Source organism: Microcaecilia unicolor, chromosome 2 (assembly GCF_901765095.1).
Source record: "Microcaecilia unicolor chromosome 2, aMicUni1.1, whole genome shotgun sequence".
Lineage (NCBI taxonomy): Eukaryota > Metazoa > Chordata > Amphibia > Gymnophiona > Siphonopidae > Microcaecilia > Microcaecilia unicolor.
Window position 1 is genome coordinate 512,563,357 of NC_044032.1, and position 17,584 is coordinate 512,580,940.

The 17,584-nt window shown below is 41.3% G+C and overlaps 1 protein-coding gene across 1 annotated transcript in view; it reads left to right on the forward strand.

Moving 5' to 3' along the window:
• The first annotated feature begins 796 nt into the window (after window positions 1-796).
• LAP3 (leucine aminopeptidase 3) overlaps window positions 797-17,584 on the forward strand; it is a 73,710-nt gene continuing 56,922 nt past the window's right edge. Inside the window, exons 1-5 of the mRNA XM_030191223.1 lie at window positions 797-1,162; window positions 2,153-2,271; window positions 8,686-8,740; window positions 11,763-11,868; window positions 15,493-15,652. Of these exons, the coding sequence (XP_030047083.1) occupies window positions 1,061-1,162; window positions 2,153-2,271; window positions 8,686-8,740; window positions 11,763-11,868; window positions 15,493-15,652 (542 nt within the window). The 5' untranslated portion in view covers window positions 797-1,060. The remainder of the gene's footprint in view (window positions 1,163-2,152; window positions 2,272-8,685; window positions 8,741-11,762; window positions 11,869-15,492; window positions 15,653-17,584) is intronic.

The following is a 17,584-nucleotide window of genomic DNA, read 5'->3' on the forward strand; positions in this document are numbered from 1 at the left end:
AGTAGTAGTAGTAGTAAGTAGTAATATTTACTAAACAGGCAGCCTGAGCCAACAGATTTATTTTCCACTGAACATAATTAACTTTGCATGAACTTGACGACTAATAGTGTGCTGAACTGGACAATGTTGGCACATTTAGACTGACTCTGGACTTCTGCATGAAGCTCTGCCCTCATTATTCAATATCTGTCTTTTAAATAATAGTAATAAAAATATCAAGTGCATTTTTATAATATACCTCTGCAATCCACAAAACAAAAGGCGCAAGTTCCCACGTCATCGTTTTCTTTTGATGTAAGCACAGGAAAAAAAAAAGATTTAAAATACTCCCAGGTTTCAACCTAATTCATGTTTAATGCGGGGTATAAATGTCATAAATAAATAGATAGAAACTCTAAATGTTGAGCACCTGATTCTTATAACATGATGTCTGTTTTAGTGGCCCTTTACAAGGAGAGAAAAATCTGCACGAATATAACACGTGCTAGGGTGTCCCTATAACTAGCCCCTCCAAATGACACAATGATTACGATTTATAACAAATTACTACTCTACCTATGAAATGTTATTCCGTTATTATACTTCTCTTCTGTGAACCTCTGTATACGCACAAGTCGGCACGTGGATGCAGCACCCCATAGGTTGGTTGGCTTGCTTTGTTTTGAGAGTACGGCGATGACGGCAGCGCGGATAAGGGGAAACTGAGACTAACCTAATTGGTTTCAACATTTTGACGTCACTTGGTCTCCTGTCTATTAAATCTCCTTGCTTAACACAAAGGCACGCTACACAGAAAAGAGTCCCTCCCAAGTCCGGAATCCCGAGAAAGCCACAAGCAGTGTCCAATCCAATTGGGAGTCGGCACGTTTAGCAAATCGGCAGCAGTCTTACATCAGGGACTTGACTGGTCTGGGTTTGGGACCACCTCGGGAGGAGGGAGGGAGCGGAAGCTGTGTGCGTGTCCGGCGTCCTTCTCCTCCTCCTGTTCATGCCTATGCCCATGTGCTAGCAGGCAAAGCAGAGCAGGGTTGCTGTCTGCAAACGAGGTGTGAGCAGAATCATGCTGCTGCTGCCTGCACGGAAAACCCTCTTGCAGAATCTGAGCAGGAACTGCTGCAGGTTATTCTCTAAGTCCCAGCAAAGCTACAACAGTAGGAAAAAGGTACAGCGATGCCGAACAAGGGCAGCAAATGGAGGCTTGTGCCTGTTTAGGAATACTGTATACCACTGTCTGTCTGGATGCACCTTAATAAATAGTACCGAATTAAGCTTCTGTTAACCAGGAAATGCATTGTAAAAATGATTGAGTATTTAATTTGCCACAGAAGAGCGCACTGGCTCTGATCATTTCAGTTTTTGTAAATCCTGAAAGAGTTCTATAAATCTTTGTATCTATGTCAGATCAGATGTTGCTAGTTTAAAGGTTTTGCGGCAGTTAATTGGGATCATGGCAACTTTGTCTCTGATGTTGTTTTGTTCAAATAGCTGTGTGATAGCAAGGCGACCTCGTTTCTAGGACATACTGATTTTATGATACACTAAGATGTTCCCAAGGGCATGCAAATCTCGCTCATGAATATTAATTGTGGATATCCTGGAAACCTGACTGGCAGAGGTGCCTCCGGGACCAGGTTTGGGAACCACTGCAGTGACTGCACTAAACAATTTAGAACAGCATCCGAAGTACAGACACCAGAGTGCACCCAGAATGGATTTAAGTTCAAAAGCTAGCAGAATAGAAGTTTTCGGAAGCTGGGCAACAGGAATTACTTCACAGTCTGGGGGGATTGTATTCATGATGCAGTTCTTGCTATAACTAGTTTACACACAATACCAGGGCCAAACTGTTTTGTATTGGTTTAATTTAGTGCATGAATGATGGACATTTGAAAGTCAAAGCATGTAGTGATGTAGTGTGATAGCACCTTCATCTCATTTGTTGCAGTATTTCGTTGAATCTAAAGGAGCTAACATTGCAGCCACATTACCTGATATTATTTCTGCTGTTTCTGACTGTGAGCATTAAAATATGTCTTTTGAGTTTATATTCTGCAGTGAAAGGATTTAGGATTTGTAGTTTTTCTTTTCTTATAGTTGTAAAACGTAATGCACATTATAAAAAAATGAAAGTCTGTTTTCACTGTTTCTGAAGGGTCTTGTCCTGGGAACCTATGAGAGAGAAAAAGATAAAGATGATGGGATTCATCTCACCAATGCTGGAGAATTATTTGACAGCGCTGTGTCAGGAAAATTGAGAGACATGTTGGTAATGTAAGTGTTGTAGAGCAGTTCTTTTGCTTCTTAAGGATGCCTTCAGTATTCATAGAGGAAATTTATGATATTAAGAAAATGCCTTTGGTGTGTGTATTTGTGTTTTATTTTTTCTTTTTAATGTTTTTCTGTTTACATTTTTTTGAGTGTTGGTGTTTTGAGACTTCCAGCCCAATATTTAAACAATGTGACCTGTGTGTGTGTCTGGGGGGGGGGGGGGGGGGGGGGGGGGGGGGGGAGGGGATAAACTTGTGGAGTAGCATTTTCAGTATGAGATGTTTTGCTGAAAATGTCTAAATCCAACATCTAGCACACAGCTGTAATCAAACCAGAAAAATATCCACATTTCTAGTTCAATTATGGCTTTGAGCTAGATGTTTTCAGGCTGAACATGGCCCTCTGTAAGTACCATTTGTGAGAAGTTTCAAGTTTATTTATTAATTTACTACCCCATCCAGGGGGTGCTTGGGTGGTTTACAGACTACATACATAAGTACATAAGTAATGCCATACTGGGAAAAGACCAAGGGTCCATCGAGCCCAGCATCCTGTCCACGACAGCGGCCAATCCAGGCCAAGGGCACCTGGCAAGCTTCCCAAACGTACAACCATTCTATTCATGTTATTCCTGGAATTGTGGATTTTTCCCAAGTCCATTTAGCAGTGGTTTATGGACTTGTCCTTTAGGAAACCGTCTAACTCCTTTTTAAACTCTGCCAAGCTAACCGCCTTCACCACGTTCTCCGGCAACGAATTCCAGAGTTTAATTATGCGTTGGGTGAAGAAAAATATTTTCTCCAATTTGTTTTAAATTTACTACACTGTAGTTTCATCGCATGCCCCCTAGTCCTAGTATTTTTGGAAAGCGTGAACAGACGCTTCACATCCACCTGTTCCACTCCACTCATTATTTTATATACTTCTATCATGTCTCCCCTCAGCCGTCTCTTCTCCAAGCTGAAAAGCCCTAGCCTCCTTAGTCTTTCTTCATAGGGAAGTCGTCCCATTCCCGCTATCATTTTAGTCGCCCTTCGCTGCACGTTTTCCAATTCTACTATATCTTTCTTGAGATGCGGCAACCAGAATTGAACACAATATTCAAGGTGCGGTCGCACCATGGAGCGATACAACGGCATTATAACATCCTCACACCTGTTTTCCATACCTTTCCTAATAATACTCAACATTCTATTTGCTTTCCTAGCCGCAGCAGCACACTGAGCAGAAGGTTTCAGTGTATTATCGATGACGACACCCAGATCCCTTTCTTGGTCCGTAACTCCTAACGTGGAACCTTGCATGTAAGGGGGGGGGGGGGAGTCCCAGGGAAAAACATAGAAAAACAAGCCATAGAGATGTCTGTGTGGTAGCATACCTAGTGAATTGGCCATGCAGACACCCCAGCAGTGCAGTGGACTTCACATAAAGGGACCCAGGTACAAATCCAACTCAAACCCCTTCATATTGTATGTTGAGCCCTCCAGGAACAGTGGAAACCTACTGCACCCAAAGGTTCAGCAATACAATAGCCCTCAGGCTTGCAGGTCACTATATATTTAGGTACAAGAGGTATTTCTATGTTCTAGGAGGGCTCCCATATTTGTACTGAAATGAAAGAGATATTGTGGGAATTGAACCATTCACTGTCCACTGCACTGACCACTAGGCTATTCCATCCACTTGCTTGCTGCTTTCTTAGGAATAGCCATAATATCTGGAGCTGTCATTGAGCCTAGTATTTACTGCACTGTCACATCTTTGGGGGGGGGTGGAAGGGGGTCAGTGACCACCGGGGGATTAAGAGGGGGTTACGCCATAATCCCTTCAGTGGCCAACTGGTCAGTTAGGATACCTTACTCTAACTTAGTCGTGACTGAAACAGGACTAAATAAAAACATACTTCTTTTCTTCACTGGATCTTTTTTCTGTTCCATTATCACAGAAAAACGTCTAGATTATAAGCCCGCCCAAGTCCTGCCCAGAACATACTTCCAACGTCCCCTTGTTATTTTGATGAACTCTCAATGTCAATACATACTTATATACCGCTTCCCTCCCCAAGTGGGTCCAGGGCGGTTTACAATTATTAGAATTAAAACAATTCATAATACAATACAAAACAAAAATACATAAAATCAGTTACACTTGGTCATAAACAGGATAAGGTTAAGAAAACAAATAGATCTTTATCTTTCCTTTTGGAAGAAAATTATTTGTTACTGTTCTAATGCTAGTAGGAAGCGCATTCTAGAAAAGGATCATATAAAAACAAAAATCAGCAAAAAGCATTTTCACTCTCCTATGGAACTTAACTCCTTTCAAGGCAACTGGGTGGAATATCAGCAAACTAAATAATTTCTCTGAAGTTCAACCTGACATCACAGATCAAATCAGTAAGGATGAAGAGAAACTATACACCGCCTGAAAAAAAAAAACAAGCAAAGAGATTTATACAATATCCTCTGATGTATTGGGAGTCAGTGCAATTGAATACAATAAGATTAAATATTATCAAGTTTCTTGAGGTTAAATATCAACCTTATGGCCATATTTAGAATTGCATTTTTCTCACCAATTTAACTGATTCAAATAAATGTATTACAGTAATCTAAATGGAAGTTGTATGTGAATTGACTAAAGTAATATCTTATTAGTCTTAGTTGTCTCAGCTTAAAGAATGTTTTCTTCCAGAGAGAAGCAATTTGTGCCTCAAACGTTAGTCTAATAACACTCCAGATACTTTGGCTTTAGATTCTATTTTGCAACAAGGTTATCTCTGCAAGAGCAACTGAGCTAGGATGTCAAAACCATTAAAATCTTAGTTTTACTTGAATTTAATTTTATCAGGTTTGTGGAAGTCCAATTTTGAATTTTCTCCATGCACAGAGAAAGCCTCTCCCTAGTAGCATGTGTATTCTGTAATATAGAAACTAGAAGTAGATTATCATCTGCATATGACAATAACAATTCCTCAGAGCTACAGCTTAGACTATGCAGGGAGGACATGGAGAAATAAGAAGGGGTGATAGAGAAGACCCCTGAGGGACACCACAATCTGGAGACCAACAGTGGGAAAGAACATTATTTTTCCTGACTGTATAACTTCTATACTGCAAAAATTCCTGGAACTATTTTAGTACAATTCCTCCCAGTCCAGCAGCACTTAATCTAGCCAAAAGAAGACTATGATCAACTGCATCAAAAGCAGCAGGTATATCAAATTATAACAACACCCGTTTTCCCCGTGGCACAAAAATCTTCTTAAGATGAGATGAACTCTGTAAAAAAAAAAAAAAAGTCCCAATTCTGCCTTTTCAAAAATTGCAATTTAGACATTTTGGTGAGAAGAATGTCTCATTTGCGATGTTTTTCTCTTTTGAAAACGAGTGCCATAGTAACATAGTATATGACAGCAGATAAAGACCTGCATGTTCCTTCTAGTCTGTCCAGTAAGGTGGTTAGAGCTGCACCTGCCACTCCATGCAGGTCACACTCTGTCATGATAAAATACTGGCATAACAAATAAGGCAGTCACACATAAGATAATCGCATTTATTGTGAATACTTGAATAAACCAGCAATCTAACAATGTTGCAAACTGACATTTTACTGGCTGTCAACCTTTATGTGAATGTAACACAAAAAATGCACACTTCTTCTTAAACTATCCTTACTGTCCTCAGGTCACAGACTGTAGTGTAGAAGTCTGCCCAGCAATGATCCTATTTCTCAATTGCTGGAATTGCTGTCAAAACCTTCTCCTGCCTATCCATGATCAGGACAGAGACCATAATAGTCTGCCCTATTTTGCCTTATTTGTGGCACAGACATTAGAAGTCTGCCCAGTACTGGCTTTACTTCCCTACTCCTAGAATTACCATCTTAAGCACCTACAACTACATCAACCACAGCTTTTAAAACATCCATCTGTATTCCTGCTGCTAGCCGTAGAAGCAGTGGAACTGAATATATGTATCCAGCAGTGACTGCTGATGCTATTCAGCTGCTGCCAAGGGTTCAGCGAAGGTGACTCAATGAAACAATAATGCTATGGTCTAGAAGATTTATTGATCAACAACAACGATTCTATGGTCAACACAACAACTTGACACGGCCATGTTTCGGCCAAATGGCCTGCCTCAGGTGTCTTCCTCTGTTGTTTGGATGAATGTATTGATGTTGCTTGTGGTGAATATATCAAACTAAATCACTCTGAGATTTCCTCCAAACGCATAGCAGCTGACTCAAAATATGAACAGTGACAAAAAAGTTACTGTTTGTTAGGAGGAAAACTCAGAGTGATTTAGTTTGATATATTCACCAGAAGTGACATCAATACATTCATCCAAACAACATAGGAAGACTCCTGAGGCAGGCCATTTAGCTGAAATATGGCCGTTTCGTGTCATTGTGTTGACCATAGAATCGTTGTTGTTGATCAATAAATCTTTTAGACTAAAAACGGCATCATCGTTTCATTGAGTTACCTTCGTTGTCTCCTTGGTGGTATTTTGTCTACGAAGTTTCTTGTTCTTCTGTACTCCTGTTGGCTATTCAGCTGCTATCCCTATAGCTGAGTGATAGGTTAGGACAGCTTTTTTTCTTGCCCTAACTTAAACTGCTCAGCTATACAGATAGCATCTAATTCTATATATGGTGCCCCTCCAAGCCCCCACAATCTCCCCCCGAAATAGCAACATGGGGGAGGGGGGGCTGGAGGTCTGGTGGATCTCCAGCCTCCTAAGCCCCCCAGATGCAAAACAAATCCCTGATGGCCCAAATGGGCTCCCATCTCTATCCCCCACCCACCCTGGTGGAGTAGCAAACCCCTCCCCCCCATACCTCCTTAATGGAGGTGGGAGTATCACACTCCTTCCTCTTCAGCACTGCCTTCAAAATGGTGGGGTTTCCTGATCATAAGGATTCTCTGGGCAGGCCTGGGCTTCCGTTTTGAAGGTGGCGCTGAAGAGGAGGAGTGTGATACTCCCTCCTCCAACAAGGAGGTACGGTGGAAGGGGGCTCGCTACTCCACCAGGGTGGGTGGGGATAGAGGTGGTAGCCCACTTGGGCCACCAGGGATTTGTTTTGTATTTGGGGGGGTTAGGGGGGCTGGAGATCCCCCCTCGCGTTGGGGGGGGGGGTCGAGGGTTAGAGGTCCACTGGTCCTTCAGACCCCCATGTCGCTATTTCAGGGGGAGGATGGGGGGCACTATACCACCAGGGTCTCAGTTTTGGAGTGGAGTCCAATGGACCCCCAGGACACGTTGGCAGCCCTAGGAATAGAGCCTTAACCCTACGCTGTTCTGCCCCTACAATCAGAGCTCTGTGTTTTTGCTTCGCTCAGGTGCTGTCAGCCTGCTGATCTCATGGGAGGGGGTAAATGCGGCACTACTCCAGGGCTAGTGGCCTCTAGCACCCGCATTTACCTTTGATCATCGCACCATATCTGCCTAGGTTTGACTATCAGCCAATGGGGAAATCTATAACCTTATAAGCGGAAGAGGGAAAAACCTGTATTCTGGCACCTAGTCAAGGAAGCATTTTCCTGACCAGTTAGGGGTGAGGAGTGGAAACCTGCCTTTAGGCACCTGAGATAATGGAGCTCCTTTTCCCCCTTGTCAGTAGGGAAGGAATGTGAGAAATCTGTTTTTTGTTTTCTCTGACATGTCTCAGAATGGTGTTCAGGGTTTTTCAAACAGTGTGCAGTTTAAAAAGGAAATTAACTTCATGCTATTTTACTAATCTTAAGTAAAATAATATAATATACTGGAATATAATGTAATGCCTGGGTGACATCCTGGGCAACTTACTAAGCTACTTCATTAAGAACATAGTAAGCAATGCTAGTTTACATGTATAAGTACTTGCAAGCCAAAAACAGGTAATTTGGTATTACTTAGGCAATTGCCTAACTTCCACATAGTTTGCTGCGGTTCCCATCGGGGGGGGGGGGGGGGGGGTGGTGGAGACTTCACTGTCTTAAAAATTGAGTAGCCCATGTACATAGGATTTCTACAGATGATCCTGGTCTGGTCCTATTTTCAAAAATCGATGGTGCTATTTTCATGTACAGGTATTTTGAAAATGGGACCCATTGGACAGGAACAACTGGAGATAGCATATCAAACTACAGAGACCTCATGGATAGAGTAAGTGGGAGTTGGGGGAGCATAGGATGTGCTGCCTTCACTGTTTTTTTTTGTTTGGTTTTATTTTGCTTTGATGTTTTCTAAAAAATGAAAACAAACAAACCAAAGAAAACCTTCACTAGCATACCCCAACGCTGGAATATTTCAATTTGTCTGTGCATGTAGTTCTAGCTGCCTAGGTTTTATTTTAAGATTTCACATGTTTGAAAGGCTTAATCATGTTATATTAAATTATGCTTGAATAGAAATGTGTTCATTCTTTTAGATCAGGACCTCCTCTGACAAAAGGCAAGACACGTATATTGTATGGTTTGCACCAGGTAAGTTTCTATACGAAAGTGCATTAATATTTTACTCCCTAAAGATGTGATTTTCTGTAAATCTACTAGACTACTGAAAACGGAGCTATATTGTGTAGCTTTTAGAGACAACTGAGAAACTGAAATAGTGCTGGGACTGTTAATCTGTTGTCCTTTAAAAGACTTCTCTTCATATTTTGTTTGGTTATTTATCATTTTCTATTTATTTGGGAGTTGATAATTTCTACTTCCTATTTTACAGTATTTACTACATAAATTGTCCAGTGTTTTTCTATTTTGAACTGATAGGCTCATTTATCAGTGTAAATGCTTTGAGCTAAAATTGAAATATAAATCAGAAATATAAGTTGTAATATCTATGCTAATGAAGTATTAAAATGCACAGCAAAAAGAAATATGCATTGAAGTGCCTAAAATTTAATACCCGCATCAAAGTGTGCACTTTAATGTGGCTGCATTAATGCATGCACGTGTTGCATGCATTAGTGCAGTGTCGTAACAGCCGATCTTGGGGCTTCTTTTACAAAGCTGTGCTAGTGATTCCCATGCAGGAAATGAGAGTTAGCCCATAGGAATTGAATGGGTTTCCTCTCATTTACCATGCAGGAATCGCTAGTGCTGCCTTGTAAAAGAGGGCCTTAATGCATTTTGGTATATTGGCCACCTAATTTGCTGCTGTTTTTTTTTCCCCCCCTGATAATTGCCAGTGTGGTGATCCAGTTTTGATTATGTTTATATGTTTCAGAGAATTAGTTCAATGGTTCTTTGAGACTGAGGAGGGAAAAATATTAAATAATTTGAACTATTTAAAATATTTTCTCTTCCATTCATCTAGCTTGTGAAAACACATTTTTGAATTTTCAAGCCTTGTTTGATATCTGTTAGGTATTAAGCCATTCTGGACCATTTTGGCATGTAAAAATCTTGATAAGCACTGTAAAAGAAAAATATTTATAAAACATATTGCATGCTGGTGGGTTGGTCACTTTTCCCATAATTGAATCTTCAAAAATTGGAAACTTTCTACTTCTTGTCTTTTGGACAGTTGCCCATCTTATTTAATGGCCTCCTATGGAAATTATTAAATGGCACACCATCTTTAAGAATAGTCTTTTAAAAATTGGTCATGTTCCAAAATCTTATGACACCACCTCGTAAAAAAGCTGGTTTCAACCTGCTAGTTTTAGACCAGTCCCTAGCATTCCATTGTTGGCAAAAATAACAGAGGCCATTGTGGCAGATTATTATCATATATTTTTTGACTGATTACAATTGTTTAAGCCCTTTACAGTTTGGTTTTAGATCCTTTCGTAGTACAGAATCTTTATGCTTTAGTATCAGGTGCCAGAACTTTTTTATCTAGAGGTTAAGGACTTTGACCTAACAGTGGCATTCAATATGGTAGGTCATGATGTCCTACTGTTTAAATTTAGTTCTTTTGGAATTTCGGGTCATGAATCACAATTTAGGAAAAAACAAGCTAAATTTTTTTTGAACCTGAAATTTCATGGTCAAAGGTAACTCCCAAATCTCTGAGTTTACAACCAATTGGAATAGACACACAGAGGGGCATTTTCGAAAAGTCGTCTAAGTCCGATTTGGGATGTTTTGCCAGTAACGTCCCAAAAAATTGCCCATCTGACAGCTATTTTCGAACAGGAAAAAATGTCCAGTTTTCATGTTTGAAAATGAGCTATGAAAGAGATATCTTAGGCTGAAAACATCTAAAAAGAGCTATTTTTGAAAGTGAAATGTCCAACGCCAAAAAGTAGACACAAAAAACATCTGTCTGGAATCATTTTGAGAGAAATAGCCACACAGACATCCCTGCAGAACAGAGGGGTAGCCTAGTGGTCAATTTCACTCAGGTACTGTTCCCACCATAACTCCTATATGATGTATTGTGAGCCCTCCAGGAATAGAAAAAACTCTACTGTACACCACTGTACAATCACCTTCCAGCCTGCAGTTGTCTCCTGTATTTTAGGTACAGTAGGTATTTGGTTGGTTCTGGAGAGCTCACTATTTCCACCACAAATGAAATAGGTAGAGTGGGATATGGACGTAGGTCCCCCTTATACACATTCCACTGCATTGACCACTAGACAAAGGCAGCAACCTGCTTGCTGCTCTTTTGAGTACACCCATAATATCTGTAGCTGTCAGACAGCCTGGTATCTACCTTCACTTTCACTTCTTAGAGAGGTGGGAGGGGGACAGCATCAACTGGGGGATTAAAGAGGGGTCAAGCCTTAATCTCTCCAGTGATCATCAGGTCAGTCAGAGCACCTTGTAGTAACTTGGATGTGATTGAAACAGATTTAGACAAAAATATCCTTCTTTTTTACCTTGGATGTTTCTTCCTCTTCCATTATCACTGAAAGATATTCTGCCCTTGTCACGCCTCCAACACACTCCCTTGCTTTTTGGGTGAACTGCTAAAAATGAACAAAACCAGTTAAACATTAAGCCAGTCAGGCCAATGGACTGTAAACTGTTGATCACTACTCTATGATCTATAGTGTCAAAGGCAGATAAAATATCTAAAGTGACTAAGGAAAAAAGGTTTTCCTTTGATAAAACCTGCTGTTAACTAAATCCAAGATGTTTCTGAATCATGTTGTGTTCTGAAACCAAATTGATTAATATCTAAGATATTGTGCAGATCAGGAAATTCTAATACTTGATCATAAACTACGTTTTTGATTATCTTTGAAAGAAATTGTAATGAAGAAAGAGTTTTTCAGCAGACACAGAATAGTAGAATTAGCCTTTGAATAAAGTACCCATATTATTTATTTTACTGTTTAAACTTTGTGCTTGATTATTCTTCGATGTTAAGATTCTGATCTTCTTTTATATTTAGAGGCATATTTTCAAAGCACTTAGCCTTCCAAAGTTCCATAGAAACCTATGGAACTTTGGAAGGCTAAGTGCTTTGAAAATATGCCTCTTAATCATAAGTAGTTATAGTTGGAAGGGTACTGAAAGGATTTTTTTTTCTTCTGTTATTTGTCTGTAGGACTTCCCCAGCGTTGTTGTAGTTGGTTTGGGTAAAAAGGATGCCGGAGTGAGTGATCAAGAGCACTGGAATGAGAGCAAGGAAAACATTCGTGCAGCTGTCTCAGGTTAATAATTTGAAGTGCCTATAATTTCTGTAGGGACCTAGTGAGTTCCACATTATATTGTCTCAATTAGGAGACAAGCATTTAATACATTCCAGTTCCTAAGTCATCCCTTTTTTGTATGAGCCTTTAATGTGACCAGAGACTTGAGAGCAAAACTTTTCTCTTGCCAACAGGGGAAGAGCTTCTGGGATCCAGAACATGAACCAGGAAAGAACCCTCTCGGGTCAAGAGAAGGGATCACTAAAGCAGGGCTTCCCAATGTTTTAGCCAGTGTGATCCCATTTTAGTTTTTGCAAACTCATATGATTTCAGATAACCCAAACAAATTGGGGGGGATCCCACTCCCAAAATCTAATTCCCTTATAAATATCTTACTCCAGATGATCACCTGATCCTTAAGCTACTTCCTTTCCGCTACAGTTGACCTTCTTTTATATCTCCTTACTCTCACTATCACCCTATTTCCCATTAACTCTCTCATGTTTCTGGTCCTCTTTCTTTCTGTATCACGTTTCAGGCTCATGCCCTCTTTTGCCCTCCCTTATGATCACCCCTAACCACACTACTCTCACCCTTTTCCAGATTCACCTCTCCCCAGCCCAGACTCAGCCCTTTGCTGTCACCTTTTTCCCAGACTTATTCCTGTTTTATCATCTCCCTCAGGCTCTCACCCTTTCCCCAGGTTTATCCTGCTTTTCTCAGATTAATCCTTGCCTTCTCACCACACTCAAAAGGTTAGCACTAGGTTAACAACATATCTTGGACTTAGTTGTCCCTGTAGAGCACCTCCATCCTTTTCTCCACATTAACAATAATGGAGATCAGTGGTCCCAACTTTTCTCTGACCCTGACCCCAGTACCAGTATTCTTACCCCATGTCATCCTACATCCTCTATCTCCCTGTTTTCATACTCTCTCTTTCTCCTTTGTCCCACTTCACCCTAACACGTGACCATAATGTTCCCCTACACGCCTCACCCTTAGCCTGACCACCATTACGCCTTCTGCCCCCTGACATCTATAATGATGCTTTCTCTTCACCACTCTCTGTGTTATGATTCTTCATCCCCACTACCTTTCTTTTCATCTGGCTACAGTGATACTATCTCCTTCCTCCTGACAGATGTGAAGGTGCCCACTATTGCCCCCTTGAATAAATGCTTACTAGGTCGGTAGGAATAGGTAGTGATTATGAAGTCACACAGTATTAAGACAGTTGTGGTGTGATGTGAGCAAAGCACTGTGGGAACAGAACAGACCAGACCCAGCAGACTGAGGGAGATAGAAACACTGGGGAGGGGAATTTCCAGCAGTCAGAACTAAGGGTGGGTGAGGGCTCCAACTCATCTTGGACTCTGACATGCAGGCATAGCTACTGCATGCTTTTCAGCTCTGACACCTTTTGCTATGGGGGCACCTCAAGACCCCGCTTGAGGTTACAGCTTACAGTTTGGGAATCACTGACCAAATGGTCTATAGAGATTTTGGGGGGGATATCAAAGAAGCATCCAGCTATTTATGGAAGGAGATTTATTAATTTAAAATTTTAACTTGCGAAATCATAATGGTTATAGGCGGGGTGCAAAATAATGTAAACAGTAAAATAGATAACACAAATGTCTAAAAATACTACACCATATTAATTCATGAGTTTCCCACTATATAATCATATATTATAAACAGTGTGGTTGAACTAAGTCATGTTTGAGTATCTACGCAATACATCAGAGGAGTCTTTCCTGCAATTTGTGGTGTGAGTTTGATTTTGGGGGCCACAATTTCCTGTGATGACTCTTTTTCAAAATGACCCAAATACCTGAAGAAATCCTCAGTGGCATGAACAGAGATGGAGACAGCCTGATGGGATATCACGAGGTGCAGAGATCCCTAGTAGTATTTCTTTGATCTGGGAGAGGCATGTGTCTTGATCAGAGTAGATCTGAAGGAAGCAGATATGCCAAGCTTATTCTTTTACTCTTAAGCATACTGTTTATTGCAAATCTGCTGTCTTTTTTGCTTGCTAAATATTTCAAACCCATTATCTCTCGCTGACTGTATATTACTATATACTATATAGTTCTTCTATAAACTAAAATCTGTACCTTTCTCTTTGTAAACCTGTCTGTTAACTACTGTAAACCACACTGAACCCATCCAGGGGATTTTAGCGGTATATAAGATTAAATTTGATTTGATTTTTGTGGAGAAATGTATGTTCGTTTATTTTGGGTTTAGTTCACAACTTTTTCAGTTGTAGCTCAAGGTGAGTTGTATTCGGGTACTGTGGGTATTTCCCTGCCCCTGGAGGGGTCACATTCTAATTTTGTACCTGAGGCAATGGAGGGTTTAATGATTTGCCTAAGACCACAAGGAACAGTAGTGGGATTTGAATTGGGCTTCACTGGTTGATTAAATAATGGAGTGTCTGATTGCTTCCCTGTTAAATTGTATCATTTGTGAAATCAAGTTGAAGTGTGTGTGTGTTTTTCAGTAAGGTCTTTGCTGTGTGAAGTATATGTATTTTGAAATCTTTTAAGAGCATTTGTGATATTGTGCATTAGGACAGAGGCGCAGCTAGGTGGGGCCACGGGGGCCTGGGCCCCCCCCCAAATTTCCTCTGGGCCCCTGGTTTTGCTGTTAGGGATCCCCAACCCCCACCAGCTGAAGCCTAGTCCAGCGCTGGTCTCCGGCGCTGCCTCATTGCCTGCCCTGCTCTGTCTTCCCCTCACGTCGGGCACACTCCTTTTAGTGGAACCGAGCATGCTCAATTTTACTAAAAGGAAAGTGCAGGACGTGAGGGGAAGACAGAATATGGCAGGCAATGCGGCGGCGCCGGAGACTAGCGCTGGTCAAGGCTTCAGCTGGTGAGGGTTGGGGACTCCCGCCAGCCAAGGTATTTGCTGTGGCAGTGGGTGGGGAACGACAGGGCGGTGAGGCGGTTGGGGGGGCAGTGGCGGGGCGGCAGACCAAAATGTGCCCCCCTCCCCCACCTTGGGATCTGGCCCCCTCCCACCGTGAGGTCTGGCTACACCCCTTCATTAGGATATGTTTCTTTGGCTTATGATGTGCAAATCAGTTTTGAAGAGGATCAGTAATGTATGATAGAATTACTACATTTTTTTTTTATTACGAGGTTCTACAGTCTGTATTTCTCCTCCCCTCCAATCAAAGAAAAAAATATACTGCTTTCTGTACATCTAATTGGAATGATTAATCTATAGCCCTTTGGTCTCCCTCTGTATCCTTCCTTCTGTTTTTGTCCCTTCCTCCCCCAACAAAGCTCCAGGGAAACAGTGACCAAGCACTCCTTTTCCTTCAGCAGAAGTTAACTGCAGGCCGAGCCTGACTGAGCCTACATGAGATGTTAATCAGTAACATCTCATGTGGGCTCAGTCAGGCTCGGCCTGCAGTTAACTTCTGTTCTTCCTGTGCAGGCCAGGCTGAACCACATCAGTGCCTCCAATAAGGGCCCACACTACTGAGCAGCATGCCTATCAAAATCCATCTGAGGAGAATGATGTATATCTTTATATCAGAATTTGTGAGAACTTATATTTTTAGAGGTCTAGATGCTGCTTTGTTATGAGTTCTGAGTTTGACTTTTCGATGCTCACTGTGTTACAGCTGGATGCCGGCTGGTGCAAGATCTTGAGATCCCTTGTGTGGAAGTGGATCCATGTGGGGATGCGCAGGCTGCTGCTGAAGGAGCTGTTCTTGGACTGTTTGAATACAATGAGCTAAAGCAAAAAAAGAAAAAGCCGGTTGCTGCACAGCTGTATGGAAGGTGAGAAGAACTGATATCTAGAGTTCTGCTCATTAAACTATTATCTAGTAGATGCAAAGAAACATAGTTGGTAATGGTTAGTTCTACATGTCAGTCTGAATGTAGGCACTTCTATACATAAACATTTTTGAATACTCACATTTGGTCTATAACTGCTCACCAGTGAGAAGGAAATGGAGTTTGCTCTGAAGAAAGGGATGATACCAGTGGTGTACCTAAAGGATTGGTTCTTGGTCTGATTCTTTTAAACATTTTTATAAGCAATATTGTGGAAAGGCTGTCTGTTAAGATTCGCCTCTTTTCAGATGTGGACACCCTTGATTAGTGTGGATAACATGAGGAGGGATCTAGCAAAGCTTGAATGGCTCGGAATTTGGAAGTTAAACTTTTCTGCTAAAAAAAGGTAGGGTCATGCATTTGGGCTGCAAAAACCTGAGGGAGAGGTACAGTATAGGGGATGACGTACTTCTGTACATGGAAGAAGAGCAGGACTTATGGGAGATTGTATCTGATAATCTTAAGGTAGCCAAACAGGTAGAAAAGGTGATGGCAAAAGCCAGAAGGATGCTTGGGTGCATGGGAAGAGGAATGAAATCAAAGGAATACTCAATCTTGATTTGGAATTACTTGGTCAACAAAATCATCAAAATCGCTGATAAAAATACTCTAAAAACTTGTTTATTTTGTCATCAAGAAAAAAGGATGAAACATAAGTAAATACAACCAACAACAGTAATATATTTAAATAGATCTAGTCTTCACGGACAACAGCACAGTAAAAACATTTTCTGAATGTCGACTGTTATGGCAATGGCCTCTTTTCTGAAGCAGATCAAAATCCCCAATAGACTGTTGGTCAGGTCGGGCCTGGTGAGCAGTACATTATTCATCCATATTTCTTAAGGCTCGAAGCTTGATAGGTAAAGAATTCTACAATCTTGGTCCTTTGATATTATTTGAGAGACGAGTCCTGGGCTTACAGCATGGGAGGGGTGCCACCCAGTTGTTTGATTCATCTTGGTATAACTTTGTTCATGATGTTCAGGAGTTTTATCTTCTATGGATAAGGCAGGTTTGTCATCATCCTTAGTGATCTGGAACTCTGAGCTTCCCAGGTGTTCTAAATCTGTTGAGGAGACTGTTTTGCAGAGTGCCAGGTTGAAGTTCTATTCCTTATAACTGGGAGCCTCCTTGGTAATTAGGTGGTTGGGACATGGTTCGAACAGGGAAGCGCGCCCACCTTCCAGGTCATTTGTAGCAAATAAGTTGACACTTGGCTTTCTTGTTCAATTTGAGGCAAACATCATCGACTGTTGTCTAGCCCAAGTCAAGTCGATGTGTGTAGGGAGTGCCACGTGGGAACTTGCGCCACTCGTGGATGTCGAGCAGCTCAGACTCATCTTTGCCCAGTAAGAGCAGGATCTCAGTGTCTGGATCCAAAGGTGCAATTTAGTTGGCTATAGGCCTCGGTTGAGGGTGATTCCAAGGGGCTTCTGGCATAGGAATTTCATCCTTCTCATCTGCCCGCACTACCCCACCCTCGGTATGCCACTGGTTTTGGCCCAGCTTTGATTATTACCAGTTCTTGAAGGAGGTCTCCCAATTTTAGTAACTGGTGGTTATTTTTGTTTTAGATTTTTGAAGGTTCTTCATTCTTCCCATCGGTGAATTCTGAATAGCTTCTGGGCTGCCATAGTATTGTCTGAGTCTTTCCCACATCTCTTTCAAGCCTGTAGTGGGATCATCCAAATATACATTCTTTTAATACCCTTACATGTTCAGCTGATTCGCTTCCCAGCCATCTTAGCATTAGATTCATCTATTTCCTTGGGGCAAGCTTCATAATTGCTATAACACCCTTAAAGTCAGATTTCCATCCCCTGTACTTTTCAGGACAATCACTGAATTAGTTAAGCTTCATGGTCACCATGT